Below are 25,962 nucleotides of genomic sequence, written 5' to 3'. Positions count from 1 at the left end.
CCCTATCTCCCCCCATAGCCCCCTATCTCCCCCCATAGCCCCCTATCTCCCCCCATAGCCCCCATTGGTACCTATGGCTGTGTATGATGGCGTTGAAGAGCTTCCCGTCCCCCATAGCCCCCTATCTCCCCCCATAACCCCATATCTCCCCCCATAACCCCCTATCTCCCCCCATAGCCCCCTATCTCCCCCTATCTCCCCCTTAGCCCCCTATCTCCCCCCATAGCCCCCTATCTCCCCATATCTCCCCCTATCTCCCCCCATATCCCCCTATCTCCCCCCATAGCCCCCTATCTCCCCCTATCTCCCCCCATAGCCCCCTATCTCCCCCCATAGCCCCCTATCTCCCCCTATCTCCCCCCATAGCCCCCTATCTCCCCCTATCTCCCCCCTATGTCCCCCCATCTCCCCCCATAGCCCCCTATCTCTCCCCCATTGATACCTATGGCTGTGTATGATGGCGTTGAAGAGCTTCCCGTCCCCCATAGCCCCCTATCTCCCCCCATAGCCCCCTATCTCCCCCTATCTCCCCCTATCTCCCCCATATCTCCCCCCATAGCCCCCCTATCTCCCCCTATCTTCCCCCATAGCCCCATATCTCCCCCTATCTCCCCCATAGCCCCCTATCTCCCCATATCTCCCCCATATCTCCCCCCATAGCCCCCTATTGATACCTATGGCTGTGTATGATGGCGTTGAAGAGCTTCCCGTCCCTCATAGCCCCCTATCTCCCCCCATAGCCCCCTATCTCCCCCTATCTCCCCCCATAGCCCCCTATCTCCATCCATAGCCCCCTATCTCCCCCCATAGCCCACTATCTCCCCCTATCTCCCCCCATATCCCCCTATCTCCCCCCATAGCCCCCTATCTCCCCCCATAGCCCCCTATATCCCCCCATATCCCCCTATCTCCCCCCATAGCCCCCTATCTCCCCCCATATCTCCCCCTATCTCCCCTATAGCCCCCTATCTCCCCCCATAGCCCCCTATCTCCCCCTATCTCCCCCTATCTCCCCCCATAGCCCCCCATATCCCCCTATCTCCCCCATATCTCCCCCTATCTCCCCCTATATCCCCCTATAGGTACCTATGGCTGTGTATGATGGCGTTGAAGAGCTTCCCGTCCCCCATAGCCCCCTATCTCCCCCCATAGCCCCCTATCTCCCCCTATCTCCCCCCATAGCCCCCTATCTCCCCCTATCTCCCCCCATAGCCCCCTATCTCCCCCTATAGCCCCATATCTCCCCCTATATCCCCCCTATTGATACCTATGGCTGTGTATGATGGCGTTGAAGAGCTTCCCGTCCCCCTATAGCCCCCTATCTCCCCCCATAGCCCCATTATCTCCCCCTATCTCCCCCATAGCCCCCTATCTCCCCCCATAGCCCCATATCTCCCCCCACAGCCCCCTATCTCCCCCTATCTCCCCCCATAGCCCCCTATCTCCCCCCATATCTCCCCCTATCTCCCCCTATCTCCCCCCATTGGTACCTATGGCTGTGTATGATGGCGTTGAAGAGCTTCCCGTCCCTCCAGCTGCTGCTGAAGTTGTCGCATCGCAGCCCGGGGTATCGCAGCACAGCGCGCTGCGCCCACAGCAGCAGCTTCTCCTTGGCCGTCATGTCCTCGGACTGACCCGACACCTGGATGTCCGAGATCTGAAATGCAACAGCTGCATTACTGCAATGCAACGTAATGCAATGTAATGTATTGCACTGAGCCGACACCTGGATGTCCGAGATCTGAAATGCAACAGCTGCATTACTGCAATGCAATGCAATGCAATGTATTGCACTGACCCGACACCTGGATGTCCGAGATCTGAAATGCAACAGCTGCATTACTGCAATGCAATGTAATGCAATGCAATGCAATGCAATGCTGCATTGAACTACACTGCAGTGCTCCAACTCCTGGATGTCCGAGATCTGAAATGCAACAGCTGCATGACTGCAATGCAATGTAATGTAATGTAATGCTCTGAGCCAACAACTGGGTGTCCGAGATCTGAAATGCAACAGCTGCATTATTGTAATGCATCACTGCCATATACTGCAGTGACCTGACACCTGGATGTCCGAGATCTGAAATGCAACAGCTGCATTACTGCAATGCAATGCAATGCAATGCACTGCACTGCAATGTAATGCAATGCAATGACTCGGCACCTGGATGTCCGAGATCTGAAATGCAACAGCTGCATTACTGCAATGCAATGCAATGCAATGCTGCATTGAACTACACTGCGGTGCTCCAACTCCTGGATGTCTGAGATCTGAAATGCAACAGCTGCATTACTGCAATGCAATGTAATGTAATGCAATGCTCTGAGCCGACACCTGGATGTCCGAGATCTGAAATGCAACAGAGCTGCATTACTGCAATGCATCACTGCCATATACTGCAGTGACCCGACACCTGGATGTCCGAGATCTGAAATGCAACAGCTGCATTACTGCAATGCAATGTAATGCAATGTAATGCCCCCAAACCTGGGTGTCCAAGATCTGAAATGCAACAACAGCTGCATTACTGCAATGTAATGCAATGTAATGTATTGCACTGAGCCAACACCTGGATGTCCGAGATCTGAAATGCAACAGCTGCATTACTGCAATGCATCACTGCCATATACTGCAGTGACCCGACACCTGGATGTCTGAGATCTGAAATGCAATAGAGCTGCATTAGTGCAATGTAATGCAATGCAGTGTATTGCACTGCGCTGCAATGTAATGCAATGCAATGCCCCGACACCTGGATGTCCGAGATCTGAAATGCAGCAGCTGCATTACTGCAATGCAATGTAATGCAATGTAATGCCCCCAAACCTGGGTGTCCAAGATCTGAAATGCAACAACAGCTGCATTACTGCAATGTAATGCAATGTAATGTATTGCACTGAGCCGACACCTGGATGTCCGAGATCTGAAATGCAACAGCTGCATTACTGCAATGCAATGCAATGCAATGCAATGCCCCGACACCTGGATGTCCGAGATCTGAAATGCAACGACAGCTGCATTACTGCAATGCATCACTGCACTGCAATGTGCTGCGTCGCTACATTACTGCATCGCTGCAATTTACTGCAATGCAATGTAGTGTGCTGCATTGAACTGCACTGCACTGCCCTGACACCTGGATGTCCGAGATCTGCAACAACAGCTGCATTACTGCAATGCATCACTGCAATGTACTGCCCTAACACTTGGGTGTCCAAGATCTGAAATGCAACACTGCGTTACTGCACTGCCATGTACTGCACTGCCCAGACACCTAGATGTCCGAGATCTGAAATGCGACGCTGCATTACTGCAATGCACCACAATGTAATGCAACGCACTGCCCCGACACCTGGATGTCCGAGATCTGATATGCAACAGCCGTTGCATTACTGCAATGCAGTGTGCTGCATCACTGCATCACTGCACTGCGATGTAGTGTAATGTGCTGCATCACTGCAATGCACTGCCCCAACACCTGGATGTCCGAGGTCTGCGATAGCTGCATTACTGCACTGCGATGTGCTGCATCACTGCAATGCACTGCATCGCTGCAATGCAATGCACTGACGCAGCACCCAAGTGTGTGAGATCTGCAATGCAGCGCTGCATTACTGCACTGTGATGTGCCGCATCACTGCAATGTGCTGCATTGCTGGGTCATTGTGCTGCACTGCAATGTACTGCATCGCTGCCCTGCATCACTGCACTACAGTGCGCTGCCCCAACACCTGAATGTCCGAGATCTGCAACACAGCACTGCATCGCTGCAGTGCGCTGCTTCGCTACGTCACTGCACTGCATTGCAATGCACTGCTGCAATGCACTGCCATGACACCTGGATGTCCGAGATCTGCAACGCAGTGCTGCATCACTGCACTGCACCACTGCATTACTGCACTGCACTGCATCACTGCACTAAGCATCTTCCACTGCAGCACCCGTGCTCAGCACGCTGCAGCCCTTCTCCTGCTAAACTGCACTGCACTGCAGCCCCACTGCAGCTACACTGCATGGAACACTGCAGCCCCACTGCATGGAGCACTGCAGGCACATTGCAGCCCACACTGCAGCCCCACTGCATGGAGCACTGCAGGCACATTGCAGCCCACACTGCAGCCCCACTGCATGGAGCATTGCAGCCCCACTGCAACCACACAGCGTGGAGCACTGCATCCCCGCTGCAGCTACACTGCATGGAGCACTGCATCCCCGCTGCATGGAGTACTGCACAGCACACTGCACAGAGCACTGCAGCCACACTGCAGCCTCACTGCATGGAACACTGCAGCCCCACTGCATGGAGCACTGCAGGCACATTGCAGCCCACACTGCAGCCCCACTGCATGGAGCACTGCATCCCCACTGCAGCTACACTGAATGGAGCACTGCATCCCTGCTGCATGGAGCGCTGCAGCCACACTGCATGGAGCACTGCAGCCCCGCTGCAGCTACACTGCATGGAGCATTGCAGCCACACTGCAGCCCCGCTGCAGCTACGCTGCATGGAGCACTGCATCCCCACTGCAGCTACACTGAATGGAGCACTGCATCCCTGCTGCATGGAGCACTGCACAGCACGCTGCACAGAGCACTGCAGCCACACTGCATGGAGCACTGCATCCCCGCTGCAGCTACACTGCACAGCACTCTGCACAGAGCACTGCAGCAACACTGCAGCCCCGCTGCAGCTACACTGCATGGAGCACTGCAGGCACATTGCACGGAGCACTGCAGCCCCAGTGCAACCACACAGCATGGAGCACTGCATCCCCACTGCAGCTACACTGAATGGAGCACTGCATCCCTGCTGCATGGAGCACTGCATCCCCGCTGCAGCTACACTGCAGCAACACTGCAGCCCCGCTGCAGCTACACTGCATGGAGCACTGCAGGCACATTGCATGGAGCACTGCATCCCCACTGCAGCTACACTGAATGGAGCACTGCTCCCTCGCTGCATGGAGCACTGCACAGCACGCTGCACAGAGCACTGCAGCCACACTGCAGTCTCAATGCATGGAGCACTGCAGCCACACTGCAGCCCCGCTGCAGCCCCACTGCATGGAGCACTGCATCCCCGCTGCAGCTACACTGCATGGAGCACTGCAGGCACATTGCATGGAGCACTGCATCCCCACTGCAGCTACACTGAATGGAGCACTGCATCCCCACTGCATGGAGTACTGCACAGCACGCTGCACAGAGCACTGCAGCCCCACTGCATGGAGCACTGCAGCCCCACTGCAACCACACAGCATGGAGCACTGCATCCCCACTGCAGCTACACTGCATGGAGCACTGCAGGCACATTGCATGGAGCACTGCATCCCCACTGCAACCACACTGCATGGAGCACTGCATCCCCACTGCAGCTACACTGAATGGAGCACTGCATCCCCGCTGCATGGAGCACTGCACAGCACGCTGCACAGAGCACTGCATCCCCACTGCATGGAGCATTGCATCCCCGCTGCAGCTACACTGCATAGCACTCTGCACAGAGCACTGCAGCAACACTGCAGCCCCGCTGCAGCTACACTGCATGGAGCACTGCAGCCACACTGCAGCCCTGCTGCAGCTACACTGCACCGCACACTGCACCACCACTGCTGCTGCATGGCACAGAGCACTGCAGCCCCAATGCAGCCCCACTGCAGCCCCACTGCACTGATCCCTGCAGCCCCCCTGCAGCCCCCCAGCACTGATCACTGCAGCCCCATTTCAGACCCCACAGCAGCCCCATTGCAGCCCCACTGCAGAGAGCGCAGCAGCCCCATTGCAGCCCAATTGCAGCCCCACTGCATCCCAATTGCAGCCCCATTGCAGCCCCCCACAGCAGCCCCATTGCAGCCCCAATGCAGAGAGCACAGCAGCCCCCCATTGCAGCCCCCCATAGCAGCCCCACTGCAGCCCCATTTCTGCCCCATTGCAGCCCCATAGCAGCCCCATTTCATCCCCCCATTTCATCCCCATTGCAGCCCCATAGCAGCCCCATTGCAGCCCCATTGTAGCCCCATAGCAGCCCCATTGCAGCCCCATTTCTGCCCCACAGCAGCCCCATTTCTGCCCCATTTCTGCCCCATTTCTGCCCCACAGCAGCCCCATTTCTGCCCCATTTCTGCCCCATTTCTGCCCCACAGCAGCCCCATTTCTGCCCCATTTCTGCCCCATTTCTGCCCCACAGCAGCCCCATTTCTGCCCCATTTCTGCCCCATTTCTGCCCCATTGCAGCCCCATAGCAGCCCCATAGCAGCCCCACTGCAGCCCCATTTCTGCCCCACAGCAGCCGACCTGGAAGTGCAGGATGATGGTCCAGATGAGGCCCAGCGTCAGTTTGGGATTCCCGTCAGCGATGTCGTCATTGCGGATGTTCACCAGCTTCACCTGCGGGAACGAGGCGCAGCCATGGGGCAGATATGGGGCAGCTATGGGGCAGCTATGGGGCACAGCCATGGGGCAGCTATGGGGCAGATATGGGGCAGCTATGGGGCAGCTATGGGGCTGTGCTATGGGGCAGATATGGGGCAGCTATGGGGCACAGCCATGGGGCACAGATATGGGGCAGCTATGGGGCAGATATGGGGCAGCTATGGGGCAGATATGGGGCTGCTATGGGGCAGTGCTATGGGGCACAGCCATGGGGCAGCTATGGGGCAGTGCTATGGGGCAGCTATGGGGCAGATATGGGGCTGTGCTATGGGGCACGGATATGGGGCAGCTATGGGGCAGATATGGGGCAGTGCTATGGGGCACAGCCATGGGGCAGCTATGGGGCAGTGCTATGGGGCAGCTATGGGGCAGATATGGGGCTGTGCTATGGGACACGGATATGGGGCAGCTATGGGGCAGATATGGGGCAGTGCTATGGGGCACAGCCATGGGGCAGCTATGGGGCAGATATGGGGCAGTGCTATGGGGCACAGCCATGGGGCACGGATATGGGGCAGCTATGGGGCAGATATGGGGCAGGGATATGGGGCAGCTATGGGGCAGATATGGGGCAGTGCTATGGGGCACAGCCATGGGGCAGCTATGGGGCACAGCTATGGGGCACAGCTATGGGGCACAGCTATGGCGCACAGCCATGGGGCACGGATATGGGGCAGCTATGGGGCAGTGTTATGGGGCTGTGCTATGGGGCTGTGTCACGCTATGGGGCTGTGCTATGGGGCTGTGTCACGCTATGGGGCAGTGCTATGGGGCAGCGCTATGGGGCAGCGCTATGGGGCAGTGCTATGGGGCTGTGCTATGGGGCTGAGCTATGGGGCAGTGCTATGGGGCAGCGCTATGGGGCAGTGCTATGGGGCTGTGCTATGGGGCTGAGCTATGGGGCTGTGCTATGGGGCAGTGCTATGGGGCTGTGCTATGGGGCACGGCTATGGGGCAGTGCTATGGGGCTGTGCTATGGGGCAGTGCTATGGGGCACAGCTATAGGGCACAGCTATAGGGCAGTGTCCCCCACCCCCCAAGTTGCCCCCCAAGTGCCCCCCTGCCCCCCAAGTGACCCCACCCCCCAAGTTCCCCACAGCCCCCCAAGTGCTACCCAGGTCCCCCCCAGCCCCCCAAGTGACACCCCCCCAGTTGTCCCCACCCCCCAAGTGCCCCTCAGCCCCCCAAGTCCCCCCCATGTTCCCCCAAGTGCCCCCTAAGTCCCCCCAAGTGCCCCCCAGGTGCCCTCCAAGTGCCACCCAGGTTCACCCCCAGCCCCCCAAGTGCCCCCCAAGTTGCCCCCCAAGTACCCCCCAAGTTCCACCCTCAGCCCCCCAACTGCCTCCCAAGTGCCCACCCCGACCCCCAAGTGACCCCAACCCCCAAGTTCCCCCTAACCCCCCAAGTTCCCCCTAACCCAAGTTCCCCCACAGCCCACCAAGTTGCCCCCCAAGTGCCCCCCAAGTTCCCACAGCCCCCCAAGTTCCCACCTGTCCCCCCTGCCCCCCAAGTTCCCCCCAAGTGCCCCCACCCCCCAGTGACCCAGCCCCATAAGTGCCCCCCAAGTGTTCCCCAAGTTCCCCCCAGCCCCCCAAGTTCCCACCTGTCCCCCCCTGCCCCCCAAGTGCCCCTCAGCCACCCATGTTTCCCCCCCACCCCCCAAGTTCCCCCCACTCCCCAAGTTCCCCAGCCCCATAAGTAAGTTCCCCAGCCCCCCAAGTGCCCCAGCCCCACAAGTAAGTTCCCCAGCCCCCCAAGTGCCCCAGCCCCATAAGTAAGTTCCCCAGCCCCCCAAGTTCCCCAGCCCCATAAGTAAGTTCCCCAGCCCCCCAAGTGCCCCAGCCCCACAAGTAAGTTCCCCAGCCCCCCAAGTGCCCCAGCCCCACAAGTAAGTTCCCCAGCCCCACAAATAAGTGCCCCAGCCCCATAAGTAAGTTCCCCAGCCCCCCAAGTGCCCCAGCCCCATAAGTAAGTTCCCCAGCCCCCCAAGTGCCCCAGCCCCATAAGTAAGTTCCCCAGCCCCCCAAGTGCCCCAGCCCCATAAGTAAGTTCCCCAGCCCCCCAAGTTCCCCAGCCCCACAAGTAAGTTCCCCAGCCCCCCAAGTGCCCCAGCCCCACAAGTAAGTTCCCCAGCCCCCCAAGTTCCCCAGCCCCATAAGTAAGTTCCCCAGCCCCCCAAGTTCCCCAGCCCCATAAGTAAGTTCCCCAGCCCCCCAAGTGCCCCAGCCCCATAAGTAAGTTCCCCCCAGCCCCCCAAGTGCCCCAGCCCCACAAGTAAGTTCCCCAGCCCCCCAAGTGCCCCAGCCCCATAAGTAAGTTCCCCAGCCCCCCAAGTGCCCCAGCCCCATAAGTAAGTTCCCCAGCCCCACAAGTAAGTTCCCCAGCCCCACAAGTAAGTTCCCCAGCCCCCCAAGTGCCCCAGCCCCATAAGTAAGTTCCCCAGCCCCCCAAGTGCCCCAGCCCCACAAGTAAGTTCCCCAGCCCCCCAAGTGCCCCAGCCCCATAAGTAAGTTCCCCAGCCCCCCAAGTGCCCCAGCCCCATAAGTAAGTTCCCCAGCCCCACAAGTAAGTTCCCCAGCCCCACAAGTAAGTTCCCCAGCCCCCCAAGTGCCCCAGCCCCATAAGTAAGTTCCCCAGCCCCCCAAGTGCCCCAGCCCCACAAGTAAGTTCCCCAGCCCCCCAAGTGCCCCAGCCCCATAAGTAAGTTCCCCAGCCCCCCAAGTGCCCCAGCCCCATAAGTAAGTTCCCCAGCCCCCCAAGTTCCCCAGCCCCACAAGTAAGTTCCCCAGCCCCCCAAGTGCCCCAGCCCCATAAGTAAGTTCCCCAGCCCCACAAGTAAGTTCCCCAGCCCCATAAGTAAGTTCCCCAGCCCCCCAAGTTCCCCAGCCCCACAAGTAAGTTCCCCAGCCCCCCAAGTGCCCCAGCCCCACAAGTAAGTTCCCCAGCCCCCCAAGTGCCCCAGCCCCATAAGTAAGTTCCCCAGCCCCCCAAGTGCCCCAGCCCCATAAGTAAGTTCCCCAGCCCCCCAAGTTCCCCAGCCCCACAAGTAAGTTCCCCAGCCCCCCAAGTGCCCCAGCCCCACAAGTAAGTTCCCCAGCCCCCCAAGTTCCCCAGCCCCATAAGTAAGTTCCCCAGCCCCCCAAGTTCCCCAGCCCCATAAGTAAGTTCCCCAGCCCCCCAAGTGCCCCAGCCCCATAAGTAAGTTCCCCCCAGCCCCCCAAGTGCCCCAGCCCCATAAGTAAGTTCCCCCCAGCCCCCCAAGTGCCCCAGCCCCATAAGTAAGTTCCCCAGCCCCCCAAGTGCCCCAGCCCCATAAGTAAGTTCCCCAGCCCCCCAAGTTCCCCAGCCCCATAAGTAAGTTCCCCAGCCCCACAAGTAAGTTCCCCAGCCCCCCAAGTTCCCCAGCCCCACAAGTAAGTTCCCCAGCCCCCCAAGTGCCCCAGCCCCATAAGTAAGTTCCCCAGCCCCCCAAGCTCCCCAGCCCCCCAAGTGCCCCAGCCCCCCAAGTGCCCCAGCCCCATAAGTAAGTTCCCCAGCCCCCCAAGTTCCCCAGCCCCACAAGTAAGTTCCCCAGCCCCCCAAGTGCCCCAGCCCCATAAGTAAGTTCCCCAGCCCCCCAAGTTCCCCAGCCCCACAAGTAAGTTCCCCAGCCCCCCAAGTTCCCCAGCCCCACAAGTGCCCCAGCCCCCCAAGTTCCCCAGCCCCCCAAGCTCCCCAGCCCCCCAAGTTCCCCAGCCCCACAAGTAAGTTCCCCAGCCCCATAAGTAAGTTCCCCAGCCCCACAAGTAAGTTCCCCAGCCCCCCAAGTGCCCCAGCCCCACAAGTAAGTTCCCCAGCCCCCCATGTCCCCCCGTTACCTGTCTGTGTTTCAGGTAGTCCAGCGCCATCTGCACGTTCTGCAGTTTGTGGAATCGCATCCGGCCCTTCTCGCGCGGCTGCAAAACAAAGGGGTCAGCGCTGCCCCATAGAAACGACCCATAGGGCCGCCCCATAGAGCTGCCCCATAGAACCACACATAGAACCACACATAGGGCCGCCCCATAGAGCTGCCCCATAGAGCTGCCCCATAGGGCTGCCCCATAGAGCTGCCCCATAGAACCACACATAGGGCTGCCCCATAGAGCTGCCCCATAGAACCACACATAGGGCTGCCCCATAGAGCTGCCCCATAGAACCACCCCATAGGGCCGCCCCATAGAGCTGCCCCATAGAACTGCCCCATAGAACCCACACATAGGGCTGCCCCATAGAGCTGCCCCATAGAACCACACATAGGGCTGCCCCATAGAGCTGCATATAGGGGTCAGCGCTGCCCCATAGAACCACACATAGGGCCGCCCCATAGAGCTGCCCCATAGAACCACACATAGGGCTGCCCCATAGAGCTGCCCCATAGAACCACACATAGGGCTGCCCCATAGAGCTGCATATAGGGGTCAGCGCTGCCCCATAGAACCACACATAGGGCCGCCCCATAGAGCTGCCCCATAGAGCTGCCCCATAGAACCACACATAGGGCCACCCCATAGAGCTGCCCCATAGAGCTGCCCCATAGAACCCACACATAGGGCTGCCCCATAGAGCTGCCCCATAGAGCTGCCCCATAGAACCGACCCATAGGGGAAGCACATGGGGACAGCACACAGGGGTCAGCGCTGCCCCATAGAACCACACATAGGGCCGCCCCATAGAGCTGCCCCATAGAGCTGCCCCATAGAACCACCCCATAGAACCGACCCATAGGGCCGCCCCATAGAGCTGCCCCATAGAGCTGCCCCATAGAACCGACCCATAGGGGCAGCACATGGGGACAGCACATACAGCTGCCCCATAGGGACAGCACATAGGGACAGCACATAGGGGTCAGCGCTGCCCCATAGAACCACACATAGGGCCGCCCCATAGAGCTGCCCCATAGAGCTTCCCCATAGAACCACCCATAGGGCCACCCCATAGGGGTCAGCGTCTGCCCCATAGAACCACACATAGGGCTGCCCCATAGAGCTGCCCCATAGAACCCACACATAGGGCTGCCCCATAGGGCAGCATATAGGGGTCAGCGCTGCCCCATAGAACCACACATAGGGCCGCCCCATAGAGCTGCCCCATAGAGCTGCCCCATAGAACCGACCCATAGGGGCAGCACATGGGGACAGCACACAGGGGTCAGCGCTGCCCCATAGAACCACACATAGGGCCGCCCCATAGGGCAGCATATAGGGGTCAGCGCTGCCCCATAGAAACACACATAGAACCACACATAGGGCTGCCCCATAGGGACAGCATATAGGGACAGCACATAGGGGTCAGCGCTGCCCCATAGAACCACACATAGGGCCGCCCCATAGGGCAGCATATAGGGGTCAGCGCTGCCCCATAGAACCACACATAGGGCTGCCCCATAGAGCTGCCCCATAGCGCTGCCCCATAGAACCACACATAGGGCCGCCCCATAGAGCTGCCCCATAGAGCTGCCCCATAGAACTGACCCATAGGGGCAGCACATAGGGACAACACACAGGGGTCAGCACTGCCCCATAGAACCACACATAGGGCTGCCCCATAGGGCTGCCCCATAGAACCACCCATAGGGCCGCCCCATAGGGACAGCACATAGGGACAGCACATAGGGGTCAGCGCTGCCCCATAGAAACGACCCATAGGGCCGCCCCATAGAGCTGCCCCATAGAACCACCCCATAGGGCCGCCCCATAGAGCTGCCCCATAGAACCACCCCATAGGGCCGCCCCATAGAGCTGCCCCATAGAACCGACCCATAGGGACAGCACATAGGGACAGCACACAGGGGTCAGCGCTGCCCCATAGAACCACCCCATAGGGCTGCCCCATAGAGCTGCCCCATAGAACCGACCCATAGGGGCAGCACATGGGGACAGCACATAGGGGTCAGCGCTGCCCCATAGAAACGACCCATAGGGGCAGCACATGGGGACAATGCATAGGGCAGCACATAGGGGCAGCACATAGGGGTCAGCGCTGCCCCATAGAACCACCCCATAGGGACACCACACTATAGGGACACCCCATAGGGACACACTATAGGGACACCCCATAGGGACACCCCATAGAGCCAAACCACAGGGACACCCCATAGCGCCACCCCATAGAACCGCCCCATAGGGACACACTATAGGGACACCCCATAGGGGCAGCCCATAGGGACAACACACAGGGCCACCCCATAGCGCTGCCCCATAGTGCCGCCCCATAGGGACACCCCATAGGGACAACCCATAGGGACACCCCATAGGGACACCCCATAGGGACACACTATAGGGACACCCCATAGGGACACCCCATAGCGCTGCCCCATAGTGCCGCCCCATAGGGACACCCCATAGGGACAACCCATAGGGACACCCCATAGGGTCAAACCATAGGGACACCCCATAGGGCCAAACCATAGGGCCAACCCATAACACCACCCCACAGCACCGCCCCATAGCGCTGCCCCATAGAACCGCCCCATAGGGACAACACATAGGGCAGCACATAGGAACAGCCCATAGGGACAACACATAGGGCCACCCCATAGAGTCAAACCACAGGGACACCCCATAGTGCCACCCCATAGAGCCACCCCATAGAGCCACCCCATAGGGTCACCCCATAGGGACACCCCATAGGGACACACTATAGGGACACCCCATAGGGACACCCCATAGGGACACACTATAGGGACACCCCATAGGGACACACTATAGGGACACCCCATAGGGACACCCCATAGGGACACCCCATAGGGACACCCCATAGGGACACACTATAGGGACACCCCATAGGGACACCCCATAGGGACACCCCATAGGGACACACTATAGGGACACACTATAGGGACACCCCATAGGGACACACTATAAGGACACCCCATAGGGACACACTATAGGGACACCCCATAGGGACACACTATAGGGACACACTATAGGGACACCCCATAGGGACACACTATAGGGACACCCCATAGGGACACACTATAAGGACACACTATAGGGACACCCCATAGGGACACACTATAGGGACACACTATAGGGACACCCCATAGGGACACACTATAGGGACACACCATAGGGACACACTATAGGGACACCCCATAGGGACACACTATAGGGACACCCCATAGGGACACCCCATAGGGACACACTATAGGGACACCCCATAGGGACACACTATAGGAACACACTATAGGGACACCCCATAGGGACACCCCATAGGGACACACTATAGGTACACCCCATAGGGACACACTATAGGGACACCCCATAAGGACACACTATAGGGACACCCCATAGGGACACCCCATAGGGACACACTATAGGGACACACTATAGGGACACCCCATAGGGACACCCCATAGGGACACCCCATAGGGACACCCCATAAGGACACCCCATAGGGACACGCTATAGGGACACACTACAGGGACACCCCATAGGGACACACTATAGGGACACCCCATAGGGACACCCCATAGGGACACACTATAGGGACACCCCATAGGGACACCCCATAGGGACACCCCATAGGGACACACTATAGGGACACCCCATAGGGACACCCCATAGGGACACCCCATAGGGACACACTATAGGGACACCCCATAGGGACACCCCATAGGGACACCCCATAGGGACACACTATAGGGACACGCTATAGGGACACCCCATAGGGACACCCCATAGGGACACACTATAGGGACACACTATAGAGACACCCCTTAGGGACACCCCATAGGGACACACTATAGGGACACCCCATAGGGACACCCCATAAGGACACCCCATAGGTACACCCCATAGGGAAAACCCATAGGGTCAGCCCATAGGAACAGCACATAAGGACAACACATAGGGACACCCCATAGCGCTGCCCCATAGAACCACCCCATAGGGACAGCCCATAGGGACAGCACATAGGGACAGCCCATAAGGACAACACACAGGGCCACCCCATAGCGCTGCCCCATAGTGCCGCCCCATAGGGCCACCCCATAGTGCCGCCCCATAGGGACACCCCATAGGGCCAACCCATAGGGACACCCCATAGGGCCAAACCATAGGGCCAACCCATAACACCACCCCACAGCACCGCCCCATAGCGCTGCCCCATAGAACCGCCCCATAGGGACAACACATAGGGCAGCACATAGGGGCAGCCCATAGGGACAACACATAGGGCCACCCCATAGAGCCAAACCACAGGGACACCCCATAGTGCCACCCCATAGAGCCACCCCATAGAGCCACCCCATAGGGTCACCCCATAGGGACACCCCATAGGGACACACTATAGGGACACCCCATAGGGACACCCCATAGGGACACACTATAGGGACACCCCATAGGGACACACTATAGGGACACCCCATAGGGACACCCCATAGGGACACCCCATAGGGACACCCCATAGGGACACACTATAGGGACACCCCATAGGGACACACTATAGGGACACACTATAGGGACACCCCATAGGGACACACTATAAGGACACCCCATAGGGACACACTATAGGGACACCCCATAGGGACACACTATAGGGACACACTATAGGGACACCCCATAGGGACACCCCATAGGGACACACCATAGGGACACACTATAGGGACACCCCATAGGGACACACTATAAGGACACACTATAGGGACACCCCATAGGGACACACTATAGGGACACACTATAGGGACACACTATAGGGACACCCCATAGGGACACCCCATAGGGACACACTATAGGGACACCCCATAGGGACACACTATAGGGACACACTATAGGGACACCCCATAGGGACACCCCATAGGGACACACTATAGGGACACCCCATAAGGACACACTATAGGGACACCCCATAGGGACACCCCATAGGGACACACTATAGGGACACACTATAGGGACACCCCATAGGGACACACTATAGGGACACCCCATAGGGACACACTATAAGGACACACCATAGGGACACCCCATAGGGACACACTATAGGGACACACCATAGGGACACCCCATAGGGACACCCCATAAGGACACACTATAGGGACACCCCATAGGGACACCCCATAGGGACACACTATAGGGACACCCCATAGGGACACCCCATAGGGACACCCCATAGGGACACCCCATAGGGACACACTATAAGGACAGACCATAGGGACACCCCATAGGGACACACTATAGGGACACACCATAGGGACACCCCATAGGGACACCCCATAGGGACACACTATAGGGACACCCCATAGGGACACCCCATAAGGACACACTATAGGGACACCCCATAGGGACACCCCATAGGGACACACTATAGGGACACCCCATAGGGACACCCCATAGGGACACCCCATAGGGACACCCCATAGGGACACACTATAGGGACACCCCATAGGGACACCCCATAGGGACACACTATAGGGACACCCCATAGGGACACACTATAGGGACACCCCATAGGGAAACCCCATAGAGACACACTATAGGGACACACTATAGGGACACCCCATAGGGACACCCCATAGGGACACACTATAGGGACACCCCATAGGGACACCCCATAGGGACACCCCATAGGGACACACTATAGGGACACCCCATAGGGACACCCTATAGGGACACACTATAGGGACACCCCATAGGGACACACTATAGGGACACCCCATAGGGACACCCCATAGGGACACACTGTAGGGACACACTATAGGGACACCCCATAGGGACACCCCATAGGGACACACTATAGGGACACCCCATAGGGACACCCCATAGGGACACCCCATAGGGACACACTATAGGGACACACTATAGGGACACCCCATAGGGACACCCCATAGGGACACCCCATAGGGACACACTATAGGGACACCCCATAGGGACACCCCATAGGGACACACTATAGGGACACACTATAGGGACACCCCATAGGGACACCCCATAGGGACACCCCATAGGGACACACTATAGGGACACACTATAGGGACACCCCATAGGGACACCCCATAGGGACACACTATAGGGACACCCCATAGGGACACCCCATAGGGACACCCCATAGGGACACCCCATAGGGACACACTATAGGGACACCCCATAGGGACACACTATAGGGACACACTATAGGGACACACTATAGGGACACCCCATAGGGACACACTATAGGGACACCCCATAGGGACACACTATAGGGACACACTATAGGGACACCCCATAGGGACACCCCATAGGGACACACTATAGGGACACCCCATAGGGACACCCGATAGGGACACCCCATAGGGACACACTATAGGGACACACTATAGGGACACCCCATAGGGACACACTATAGGGACACACTATAGGGACACCCCATAGCGCCACCCCATAGAACCGCCCCATAGGGCCACCCCATAGGGTCACCCCATAGGGACACCCCATAGGGACACACTATAGGGACACACTATAGGGACACCCCATAGGGACACACTATAGGGACACCCCATAGGGACACCCCATAGGGACACCCCATAGGGACACACTATAGGGACACACTATAGGGACACCCCATAGGGACACCCCATAGGGACACACTATAGGGACACACTATAGGGACACACTATAGGGACACCCCATAGGGACACCCCATAGGGACACCCCATAGGGACACACTATAGGGACACCCCATAGGGACACACTATAGGGACACACTATAGGGACACCCCATAGGGACACCCCATAGGGACACACTATAGGGACACACTATAGGGACACACTATAGGGACACACTATAGGGACACCCCATAGGGACACACTATAGGGACACCCCATAGGGACACCCCATAGGGACACACTATAGGGACACCCCATAGGGACACCCCATAGGGACACCCCATAGGGACACACTATAGGGACACACTATAGGGACACCCCATAGGGACACACTATAGGGACACCCCATAGGGACACACTATAGGGACACACTATAGGGACACCCCATAAGGACACCCAATAGGGACACACTATAGGGACACCCCATAGGGACACCGCATAGGGACACACTATAGGGACACACTATAGGGACACCCCATAGGGACACACTATAGGGACACCCCATAGGGACACCCCATAGGGACACACTATAGGGACACACTATTGGGACACACTATAGGGACACCCCATAGGGACACCCCATAGGGACACCCCATAGGGACACACTATAGGGACACCCCATAGGGACACACTATAGGGACACACTATAGGGACACCCCATAGGGACACCCCATAGGGACACCCCATAGGGACACACTATAGGGACACCCCATAGGGACACCCCATAGGTACACACTATAGGGACACCCCATAGGGACACCCCATAGGGACACCCCATAGGGTCAAACCATAGGGCCAACCCATAACACCACCCCACAGCACCGCCCCATAGCGCTGCCCCATAGAACCGCCCCATAGGGACAACACATAGGGCAGCACATAGGGGCAGCCCATAGGGACAACACATAGGGCCACCCCATAGAGTCAAACCACAGGGACACCCCATAGTGCCACCCCATAGAGCCACCCCATAGAGCCACCCCATAGGGACAACACATAGGGCCACCCCATAGCGCCACCCCATAGAGCCACCCCACAGGGACAACACATAGGGACAGCACATAGCACCACCCCATAGGGACAACACACAGGGCCACCCCATAGCGCCGCCCCATAGGGACACCCCATAGCATCAACATATAGGGACAACCTATAGGGCCAACCCATAGGGCTGCCCCATAGCACCAACACATAGGGCCACCCCATAGAGCCAGCCCATAGGGACAGCTCATAGAGACAACACATAGGGCCAAACCATAGGGCCACCCCATAGGGACACCCCATAGGGACACCCCATAAGGACACCCCATAGGGACACACTATAGGGCCACCCCATAGGGACACCCCATAGGGACAACATATAGGAACAACCCATAGGGCCACCCCATAGGGATAACACATAGGGACAGCTCATAGGGTCGCCCCATAGCACCAACCCATAGGACCACCCCATAGAGACACTCCATAGCGCCAACCCATAGGGCCACCCCATAGGGACAAGACATAGGGCCACCCCATAGCGTCACCCCATAGAGCCACCCCATAGCGCCACCCCATAGGGTCAACCCATAGGGCCACCCCATAGGGTCAACCCATAGGGCCACCCCATAGGGACAACACATAGCACCAACCTATAGGACCACCCCATAGCGCCAACCCATAGGGCCGCCCCATAGGGACAACATATAGGGCCACCCCATAGCGTCACCCCATAGGGTCAACCCATAGGGCCACCCCATAGGGACAACATATAGGGCCACCCCATAGCGCCACCCCATAGGGTCAACCCATAGGGCCACCCCATAGGGACAACCAATAGCGCCACCCCATAGGGACAACACATAGCACCAATCTATAGGACCACCCCATAGCGCCAACCCATAGGGCCGCCCCATAGGGACAACACATAGGGACAGCTCATAGGGCCGCCCCATAGCACCAACCCATAGGGCCACCCCATAGGGACAACATATAGGGCCATCCCATAGCACCACCCCATAGGGCCACCCCATAGGGATAACACATAGCACCACCCCATAGGGCCACCCCATAGGGACAACACATAGGAACAGCCCATAGGGCCACCCCATAGCATCAACCTATAGAGCCAACCCATAGGGACAACATATAGCATCAACCTATAGGGCCAACCCAAAGCACCACCCCATAGGGACAACATATAGGGCCACCCCATAGCATCAACTTATAGGGCCAACCCAAAGCACCACCCCATAGGGACAACATATAGGGCCACCCCATAGCATCAACTTATAGGGCCAACCCAAAGCACCACCCCATAGGGACAACATATAGGGCCACCCCATAGCATCAACTTATAGGGCCAACCCAAAGCACCACCCCATAGGGACAACATATAGGGTCACCCCATAGCATCAACTTATAGGGAAAACCCATAGCACCACCCCATAGGGACAACATATAGGGCCACCCCATAGCATCAACTTATAGGGAAAACCCATAGGGCCACCCCATAGGGACAACATATAGGGCCACCCCATAGCACCAACCTATAGGGAAAACCCATAGCACCACCCCATAGGGCCACCCCATAGCACCACATAGGGACAACCCATAGGGCCACCCCATAGCACCACCCCATAGGGACAACCCAAAGGGACAACACATAGGGCCACCCCATAGCATCAACCCATAGGGCCACCCCATAGGGACAACATATAGGGCCACCCCATAGCACCAACCTATAGGGAAAACCCATAGCACCACCCCATAGGGCCACCCCATAGGGATAACATATAGCACCATCCATAGGGCCACCCCATAGGGCCACCCAATAGGGACAACACATAGCACCACCCCATAGGGCCACCCCATAGGGCCACCCAATAGGGTCAACACATAGCAACACCCCATAGGGCCACCCCATAGGGGCACCCCATAGCACCACCCCATAGGGCCACCCCATAGGGACAACACATAGGAACAGCCCATAGGGCCACCCCATAGCATCAACCCACAGGGCCACCCCATAGAGACACTCCATAGCGCCAACCCATAGGGACACCCCATAGGATCACCCCATATCATCACCCCATAGGGACAACACATAGGGCCACCCCATAGCGCCACCCCATAGGGCCACCCCATAGCATCAACCGATAGGGACAACACATAGGGACAACATATAGCATCAACCTATAGGGCCACCCCATAGCGCCACCCCATAGGGCCCCCCCATAGCATCAACCTATAGAGCCAACCCATAGGGACAACATATAGCATCAACCTATAGGGCCAACCCATAGCACCACCCCATAGGGACAACATATAGGGCCACCCCATAGCATCAACTTATAGGGAAAACCCATAGCACCACCCCATAGGGCCACCCCATAGGGACAACATATAGGGCCATCACATAGCACCAACCTATAGGGAAAACCCATAGCACCACCCCATAGGGCCACCCCATAGGGATAACATATAGCACCAAGCTATAGGGCCACCCCATAGGGCCACCCTATAGGGGCACCCCATAGCACCACCCCATAGCACCACCCCATAGGGCCACCCAATAGGGACAACACATAGCACCACCCCATAGCACCACCCCATAGGGGCACCCCATAGCACCACCCCATAGGGACACCCCATTGGGACAACACATAGGAACAGCCCATAGGGCCACCCCATAGCATCAACCCACAGGGCCACCCCATAGGGACAACACATAGGGCCACCCCATAGCATCAACTTATAGGGAAAACCCACAGCACCACCCCATAGGGCCACCCCATAGGGCCACCCCATAGGGCCACCCCATAGGGCCACCCCATGGCACCACCCCATAGGGCCACCCCATAGGGCCACCCCATAGGGCCACCCCATAGGGACAACACATAGGGACAACACATAGGGCCGCCCCATAGGGCCACCCCACAGCATCGCCCCATAGGAACAACCCATGGCAACACCCCAAAGGACCATCCCACAGGGCCACCCCATAAATACCCCATAGAATGGCCCCACACAGACCCATAGAATGGCCCCATACAGACCCCATAGAATGGCCCCATACAGACCCATAGAATGGCCCCATACAGACCCATAGAATGGCCCCACACAGACCCATAGAATGGCCCCATACAGACCCCATAGAATGGCCCCATACAGACCCATAGAATGGCCCCACACAGACCCATAGAATGGCCCCATACAGACCCATAGAATGGCCCCATACAGACCCCATAGAATGGCCCCATACAGACCCATAGAATGGCCCCATACAAACCCATAGAATGGCCCCATAGAATGGCCCCATACAGACCCATAGAATGGCCCCATAGAATGGCCCCATACAGACCCATAGAATGGCCCCATACAGACCCATAGAATGGCCCCATAGAATGGCCCCATACAGACCCCATAGAATGGCCCCATACAGACCCCATAGAATGGCCCCATACAGACCCATAGAATGGCCCCATACAGACCCATAGAATGGCCCCATACAAACCCATAGAATGGCCCCATACAGACCCCATAGAATGGCCCCATACAGACCCATAGAATGGCCCCATACAGACCCATAGAATGGCCCCATACAAACCCATAGAATGGCCCCATAGAATGGCCCCATAGAATGGCCCCATAGAATGGCCCCATAGAATGGCCCCATACAGACCCATAGAATGGCCCCATACAGACCCCATAGAATGGCCCCATAGAATGGCCCCATACAGACCCATAGAATGGCCCCATACAGACCCCATAGAATGGCCCCATACAGACCCATAGAATGGCCCCATACAAACCCATAGAATGGCCCCATAGAATGGCCCCATACAGACCCATAGAATGGCCCCATAGAATGGCCCCATACAGACCCATAGAATGGCCCCATACAGACCCATAGAATGGCCCCATAGAATGGCCCCATACAGACCCCATAGAATGGCCCCATACAGACCCCATAGAATGGCCCCATACAGACCCATAGAATGGCCCCATAGAATGGCCCCATACAGACCCCATAGAATGGCCTCATACAGACCCATAGAATGGCCCCATACAGACCCATAGAATGGCCCCATACAGACCCATAGAATGGCCCCATACAGACCCCATAGAATGGCCCCATAGAATGGGCCCATAGAATGGCCCTATAGAATGGCCCCATAGAATGGGCCCATAGAATGGCCCTATAGAATGGCCCTATGAAATGGCCCCATAGAATGGCGCTACGGAGCAGAGTCATAGCAGTGTGCTATGGGGCAGTGCTATGGGGCTGTGCTATGGGGCAGTGCTATGGGGCAGTGCTATGGGGCAGTGCTATGGGGCTGTGCTATGGGGCAGCGCTATGGGGCTGTGCTATGGGGCTGTGCTATGGGGCTGTGCTATGGGGCAGTGCTATGGGGCTGTGCTATGGGGCAGTGCTATGGGGCAGTGCTATGGGGCAGTGCTATGGGGCTGTGCTATGGGGCAGCGCTATGGGGCTGTGCTATGGGGCTGTGCTATGGGGCTGTGCTATGGGGCAGTGCTATGGGGCTGTGCTATGGGGCAGCGCTATGGGGCTGTGCTATGGGGCTGTGCTATGGGGCTGTGCTATGGGGCAGCGCTATGGGGCTGTGCTATGGGGCTGTGCTATGGGGCAGTGCTATGGGGCTGTGCTATGGGGCAGTGCTATGGGGCAGTGCTATGGGGCTGTGCTATGGGGCTGTGCTATGGGGCAGTGCTATGGGGCAGTGCTATGGGGCTGTGCTATGGGGCTGTGCTATGGGGCAGTGCTATGGGGCAGTGCTATGGGGCTGTGCTATGGGGCAGTGCTATGGGGCAGTGCTATGGGGCTGTGCCCCACACTCACCAGGCGTAACCTCCTGATGACGTCTCGCTCCCGGGGCTGCCCCACATGGAGCGGGGGGGAAAGAGAGAGAGGGGGGGACAGAGAGAGGGAGAAAGAGGGTCAGAGAGCAGCTGTGGGGCAGAGAGCAGCTGTGGGGCAGAGAGCAGCTATGGGGCAGAGAGCAGCTGTGGGGCAGAGAGAGCAGCTGTGGGGCAGAGAGCAGCTATGGGGCAGAGAGCAGCTGTGGGGCAGAGAGCAGCTATGGGGCAGAGAGCAGCTGTGGGGCAGAGAGCAGCTATGGGGCAGAGAGCAGCTGTGGGGCAGAGAGCAGCTGTGGGTCAGAGAGCAGCTGTGGGGCAGAGAGCAGCTGTGGGGCAGAGAGCAGCTGTGGGGCAGAGAGAGCAGCTATGGGGCAGAGAGCAGCTGTGGGGCAGAGAGCAGCTGTGGGGCAGAGAGAGCAGCTGTGGGGCAGAGAGCAGCTGTGGGGCAGAGAGCAGCTATGGGTCAGAGAGAGCAGCTGTGGGGCAGAGAGCAGCTGTGGGGCAGAGAGAGCAGCTATGGGGCAGAGAGCAGCTGTGGGTCAGAGAGCAGCTGTGGGGCAGAGAGAGCAGCTGTGGGGCAGAGAGAGCAGCTATGGGGCAGAGAGAGCAGCTGTGGGGCAGAGAGAGCAGCTATGGGGCAGAGAGAGCAGCTGTGGGGCAGAGAGAGCAGCTATGGGGCAGAGAGCAGCTGTGGGTCAGAGAGCAGCTGCGGGGCAGAGAGCAGCTGTGGGGCAGAGAGCAGCTATGGGGCAGGGAGCAGCTGTGGGGCAGAGAGCAGCTATGGGGCAGAGAGCAGCTGTGGGGCAGAGAGAGCAGCTGTGGGGCAGAGAGAGCAGCTATGGGGCAGAGAGCAGCTGTGGGTCAGAGAGCAGCTGCGGGGCAGAGAGCAGCTGTGGGGCAGAGAGCAGCTGTGGGGCAGAGAGCAGCTATGGGGCAGAGAGCAGCTGTGGGGCAGAGAGCAGCTATGGGGCAGGGAGCAGCTGTGGGGCAGAGAGCAGCTATGGGGCAGAGAGCAGCTGTGGGGCAGAGAGCAGCTGTGGGGCAGAGAGCAGCTATGGAGCAGAGAGGGAAGTCGCTATGGGGCAGAGGGGTTCGCTATGGGGCAGACGGGGTTTGCAGTGGGGCATAGGGGGGTCGCTATGGGGCAGAGGGGATCACTATGGGGCAGCAGGGTTCGCTATGGGGCAGAGGGGATCACTATGGGGCAGCGGGGTTCGCTATGGGGCAGAGGGGTTCTCTATGGGGCAGAGAGGGGTCGCTATGGGGCAGAGGGGGTTGCTGTGGGGCAGACAGAGAGGGGGTTCGCTATAGGGCAGAGAGGGTCACTATGGGGCAGAGGGGGTCGCTATGGGGCAGAGAGGGGTCGCTATGGGGCAGAGGTGTCACTATGGGGCAGAGAGGGATCGCTATGGGACAGAGGGGGTGGCAGTGGGGCAGAGGGGGTCGCTATGGGGCAGAGGGGGTCGCTATGGGGCAGAGAGGGGTCGCTATGGGGCAGAGGTGTCACTATGGGGCAGAGAGGGATCGCTATGGGACAGAGGGGGTGGCAGTGGGGCAGAGGGGGTCGCTATGGGGCAGAGGGGTGTCGCTATGGGGCAGAGAGGGTTTGCTATGGGGCAGAGGGGGGTCGCTATGGGGCAGAGAGGAGAGTTGCAGTGGGGCAGAGGTGGTCGCTATGGGGCAGAGGGGGTCAGTATGGGGCAGAGGGGGTAGCAGTGCGACAGAGGGGGGTCGCAGTGGGGCAGAGGAGTCGCTATGGGGCAGAGGGTGTTGCAGTGGGGCAGAGGGGTTCACTATGGGGCAGAGGGGGTTGTTATGGGGCAGAGTGGGGTAGCAGTGCAACAGAGAGGGGGGTCAGTATGCGGCAGAGGGAGGTCGCTATGGGGCAAAGGGGGTCGCAGTGGGGCAGACAGAGAGGGGGTTCGCTATAGGGCAGAGGGGGTTGCAGTGGGGCAGAGGGGGTCGCTATGGGGCAGAGGGGTTAGCAGTGCGACAGAGAGGGGGGTGAGTATGGGGCAGCGGGAGTTCGCTATGGGGCAGAGGGGGGTCAGTATGGGGCAGAGGGGTTTGCTATGGGGCAGAGGGGGGTTGCTATGGGGCAGAGGGGGTTGCTATGGGGCAGAGGTTGTTCGCTATGGGGCAGAGGATTCGCTATGGGGCAGAGGGGGTCGCTATGGGGCAGAGAGGGGTTGCTATGGGGCAGAGGGGGTCGCTATGGGGCAGAGGTTGTTCGCTATGGGGCAGAGGATTCGCTATGGGGCAGAGGGGGGTAGTTATGGGGCACCCACCAGCGTGTCTCCCGAGAGCACCTCGAGCAGCGAGATGAGGTTGTGTCCATCACGAAGGTCCTCGTACAAATCCTGCACGTGGCGCTGGGCCTGCGGGACACGGCAGGTTATGGGGCAGCTTATGGGGCAGCTTATGGGGCAGCTTATGGGGCAGCTTATGGGGCAGGTTATGGGGCAGCTTATGGGGCAGCTTATGGGGCAGCTTATGGGGCAGCTTATGGGGCAGCTTATGGGGCAGGTTATGGGGCAGCTTATGGGGCAGGTTATGGGGCAGCTTATGGGGCAGCTTATGGGGCAGGTTATGGGGCAGGTTATGGGGCAGCTTATGGGGCAGCTTATGGGGCAGGTTATGGGGCAGGTCATGGGGCAGGTTATGGGGCAGGTTATGGGGCAGCTTATGGGGCAGGTCATGGGGCGGCTTATGGGGCAGGTTATGGGGCAGCTTATGGGGCAGGTTATGGGGCAGCTTATGGGGCAGCTTATGGGGCAGGTTATGGGGCAGGTCATGGGGCAGCTTATGGGGCAGCTTATGGGGCAGGTTATGGGGCAGCTTATGGGGCAGCTTATGGGGCAGCTTATGGGGCAGCTTATGGGGCAGGTCATGGGGCAGGTTATGGGGCAGGTTATGGGACAGCTTATGGGGCAGGTTATGGGGCAGGTTATGGGGCAGCTTATGGGGCAGGTCATGGGGCAGGTTATGGGGCAGCTTATGGGGCAGGTTATAAGGCAGGTTATGGGGCAGGTTATGGGACAGCTTATGGGGCAGCTTATGGGGCAG

The 25,962-nt window shown here is 58.5% G+C and overlaps 1 protein-coding gene across 1 annotated transcript in view; it reads right to left on the bottom strand.

The window, feature by feature from the left end:
* LOC146750993 (alpha-actinin-like) overlaps positions 1–25,295 on the bottom strand; it is a gene marked incomplete at its 3' end in the record, with an annotated part of 39,641 nt that extends 14,346 nt beyond the window's left edge. The window contains exons 1-5 of the mRNA XM_085535851.1: positions 25,185–25,295; positions 22,877–22,912; positions 10,294–10,371; positions 6,299–6,391; positions 1,491–1,657 (exon numbers count right to left, since the gene is read on the bottom strand). Coding sequence (XP_085391977.1) covers positions 1,491–1,657; positions 6,299–6,391; positions 10,294–10,353 — 320 coding nt within the window. The remainder of the gene's footprint in view (positions 1–1,490; positions 1,658–6,298; positions 6,392–10,293; positions 10,372–22,876; positions 22,913–25,184) is intronic.
* Between the last annotated feature and the right edge of the window lie 667 nt (positions 25,296–25,962).

Source organism: Coturnix japonica, unplaced genomic scaffold (assembly GCF_054131305.1).
Source record: "Coturnix japonica strain WE unplaced genomic scaffold, WE-NBRP24 Scf198, whole genome shotgun sequence".
Taxonomy (NCBI): domain Eukaryota; kingdom Metazoa; phylum Chordata; class Aves; order Galliformes; family Phasianidae; genus Coturnix; species Coturnix japonica.
This window is presented reverse-complemented; position numbering and strand designations above follow the sequence as displayed.